At 46.5% G+C, this 2,537-nt stretch overlaps 1 protein-coding gene across 1 annotated transcript; it reads right to left on the reverse strand.

Moving 5' to 3' along the window:
- Window positions 1-1,637: 1,637 nt before the first annotated feature.
- On the reverse strand, window positions 1,638-2,330 carry LOC145266416 (protein CFDP2-like). The gene has a single exon (XM_080122080.1). It carries the CDS (start codon window positions 2,328-2,330, stop codon window positions 1,638-1,640), a length of 693 nt encoding a protein of 230 aa, XP_079978206.1.
- Between the last annotated feature and the right edge of the window lie 207 nt (window positions 2,331-2,537).

The following is a 2,537-nucleotide window of genomic DNA, read 5'->3' on the forward strand; positions in this document are numbered from 1 at the left end:
TAACACGACAGTCGTATATATAGTAAGGTATGTGGATGGGGTGGAAACTTCTCCCCAGCCAATAAGATTTCGCCACAAAATCGAAAGCCCCAGATCCCTGCGTGGGCACAATTCCCATACCTGAAATCTGAATTTTAGGTCTCACGATTTCCAAGGCCAGATGTTAATTCTGACAACTGACCCTAAGTTCACCAAGGCCAGACAAGGTGATACGTGAAATTTCCTGTCATCAACTTTTAGCTGCAAAAATATATTTCTCTGGTTTCAAACAATATCTATTTTGACATGAAATAAAATATATATATTTATCTTCTCTATCTTAAATCCTCAGGTTATCTGGCGTCATCCGGGAATAATAAGCTATCTCAGCATAGTTCTAAAGCTCCTCAATGGGGGATTATGTTACAGCTGAGGCACTCCAAAATTCAGCCAAAGCCCCTTCCGGCTCGCTGTATCAATATATATTGGTCAGGTCCACAAATCTTATGTAGAGTCCCCTGTTTTGTTCACAACACTTCTTTTGCAGTTGTCTCAAGGACAAAGACCATGTCTGTGGCGCCCCTGTTTGCTCTAAAACCACATTGCGTTTCTGGGAGGTGGTCTTCTGCAATGAAAGGTATCAGTCTGTTTAGGAGCAAACGGGCAAGGATTTTACCTGCGATGGAGAGCAGGGTGATCCCTCGGTAGTTAGAGCAGACTGACATTTCACCCTTGTTTTTGTACAAAGTAACAATGACTGCATCAGGAGGTCCCGTGGAAGTTCTCCTAGCTCCCAACAACAGACAAGGAGCTCATGGAGTCTGCTATGAAATGCTTGGACTCCATATTTCCAGATCTCTGGTGGGATCCCATTGATTCCTGCCACCTTTCTATTCTTCAACTGTTTTATGGCTACATTGAGTTCTTTCATGGAGGGAGGTTCATCCAATTCCATTTTGGCTGACAGTTGAAGGATGCGAAGGATTGCTGAGTCCTAAATGACTTGGTCAGCTTTGAAGGGAGTATGGAAATGCTCAGACCAACGGTTCAGGATAGATGCTCCATCTGTGAGGAGCGTTTGGCCATCTGCACTAAGCAGTGGACTCTGGGCGTGGTGTGTGGGGGCCATACACTGTCTTGAGGGCTTCATAAAAGCCTTTATAGTCACCAGCGTCTGTGTACTGCTGCGTTTTTACTGCGAGATTGGCTCACCACTCATTCTTTAAGATTCTAAGCTTGCGCTGAAGGTTGCTGCAGATGTGATGGAAGGCTGCTCCCCTCAGTGGACAAGATGGGCGAGCCAAGTAGGCCCGATGGGCTGATCTCTTCCTCTCCAACAATTCTCATATTTCTTCATTGTTTTCATCAAACCAATCCCGGTTCTTTTTAGTGGAAAACCCCAGGACCTTCTCAGATGTCCACAGGATGGCTGTTTTCAATTGATCCCAGAGTCGCTCAGGTGGGGGAACTTCTGAGCCACTGACGTTTTTGAGCGTGGACTGCAAGCCTTCCTGGAAGACAGTTCTCACTTCAGCTGATTGTAGTTTGCTAAGCGTGTACGTTTTCCTGGGTGGCCCACCCTTCCTTGGTTTGGGTTTGAAGTGCAGCCGTATTTTGCAACGCCCTAGGTGGTGGTCAGTATGGCATTGTGGCATCACTCAGGTGTGTAAGACATCTCTGCGGTCTCTTTGGCATACTAGAATGTAATCTATGAGGTGCCAATGTCTGGACCGAGGATGCCTCCAGATTGTCTTTAGTCTGTCTTTTTGCTGGAAGATGGTGTTTGTGATGATGAGTTGCAGCTCCATGCAAAACTCCAGCAGCAAATGCCCATTTTTGTTGCAGTTGTCAATGCCGTGTCTGCCAAGCATTCCTCTCCAGGCAACTGCATCCCAGCTTACTCTAGCGTTAAAGTCACCGAGGATTATCACCTTATCGGCTGCAGGGGTGTACCACAGTACATAGCGGAGCTCTGAATAAAATCTGTCTTTTTCTGTAGGTTCAGATTGGAGAGTTGAGGCATACATATTGAGAAGCGTAGCAAATTTCTTATTCCTTAGAGGGAGGTGCATTGACATGATGTGGTCAGAATAACCAGTTAGAAGGCTTTCCAGTGTGGAAGCGATAGCGATGGAGGTTCTGACCAGGAAGCCAACGCCCGAGAAATGCCCCTCCACTGCAGGGTTCCCAGACCAAAAGAGGGTGTATCCAGTGCCGTGTTTCTGAAGGTTGCCAACCCCAGTGACGTGAACCTTGCTAAGTGCAGTGATGTTGATATCTAGCCTGGACAGCTCAAGTGCAATCAAAGCAGAGCAACACTCAGGTCTGTTGTTGTCGTTTTTGTCTAGCATAGTTCTGATGTTCCAATATGCCAGCTTCAGTGCTTTTGCACCCTTAAAGGTGGGTGCATACCTTCCTTTCTTTGTAGTATTTCAACTGCATTGGGAGATATCCATTGACCGTGGCAAGCCAACTGGGGGTGACGGAAACAAGCTTTTGTTAGGCTACATTTTCTAGGCCCCTCTCCTTGTGGAGCAAGCAGTGCTGTCCCTAGATAA

Source organism: Euprymna scolopes, chromosome 41 (assembly GCF_053919585.1).
Source record: "Euprymna scolopes isolate OS-2025 chromosome 41, ASM5391958v1, whole genome shotgun sequence".
Taxonomy (NCBI): domain Eukaryota; kingdom Metazoa; phylum Mollusca; class Cephalopoda; order Sepiida; family Sepiolidae; genus Euprymna; species Euprymna scolopes.

Coding starts and splice junctions, on each gene's coding strand:
- LOC145266416 (XM_080122080.1), bottom strand. CDS start 2,330: ATGCTAGACAAAAACGACAACAACAGACCTGAGTGTTGCTCTGCTTTG.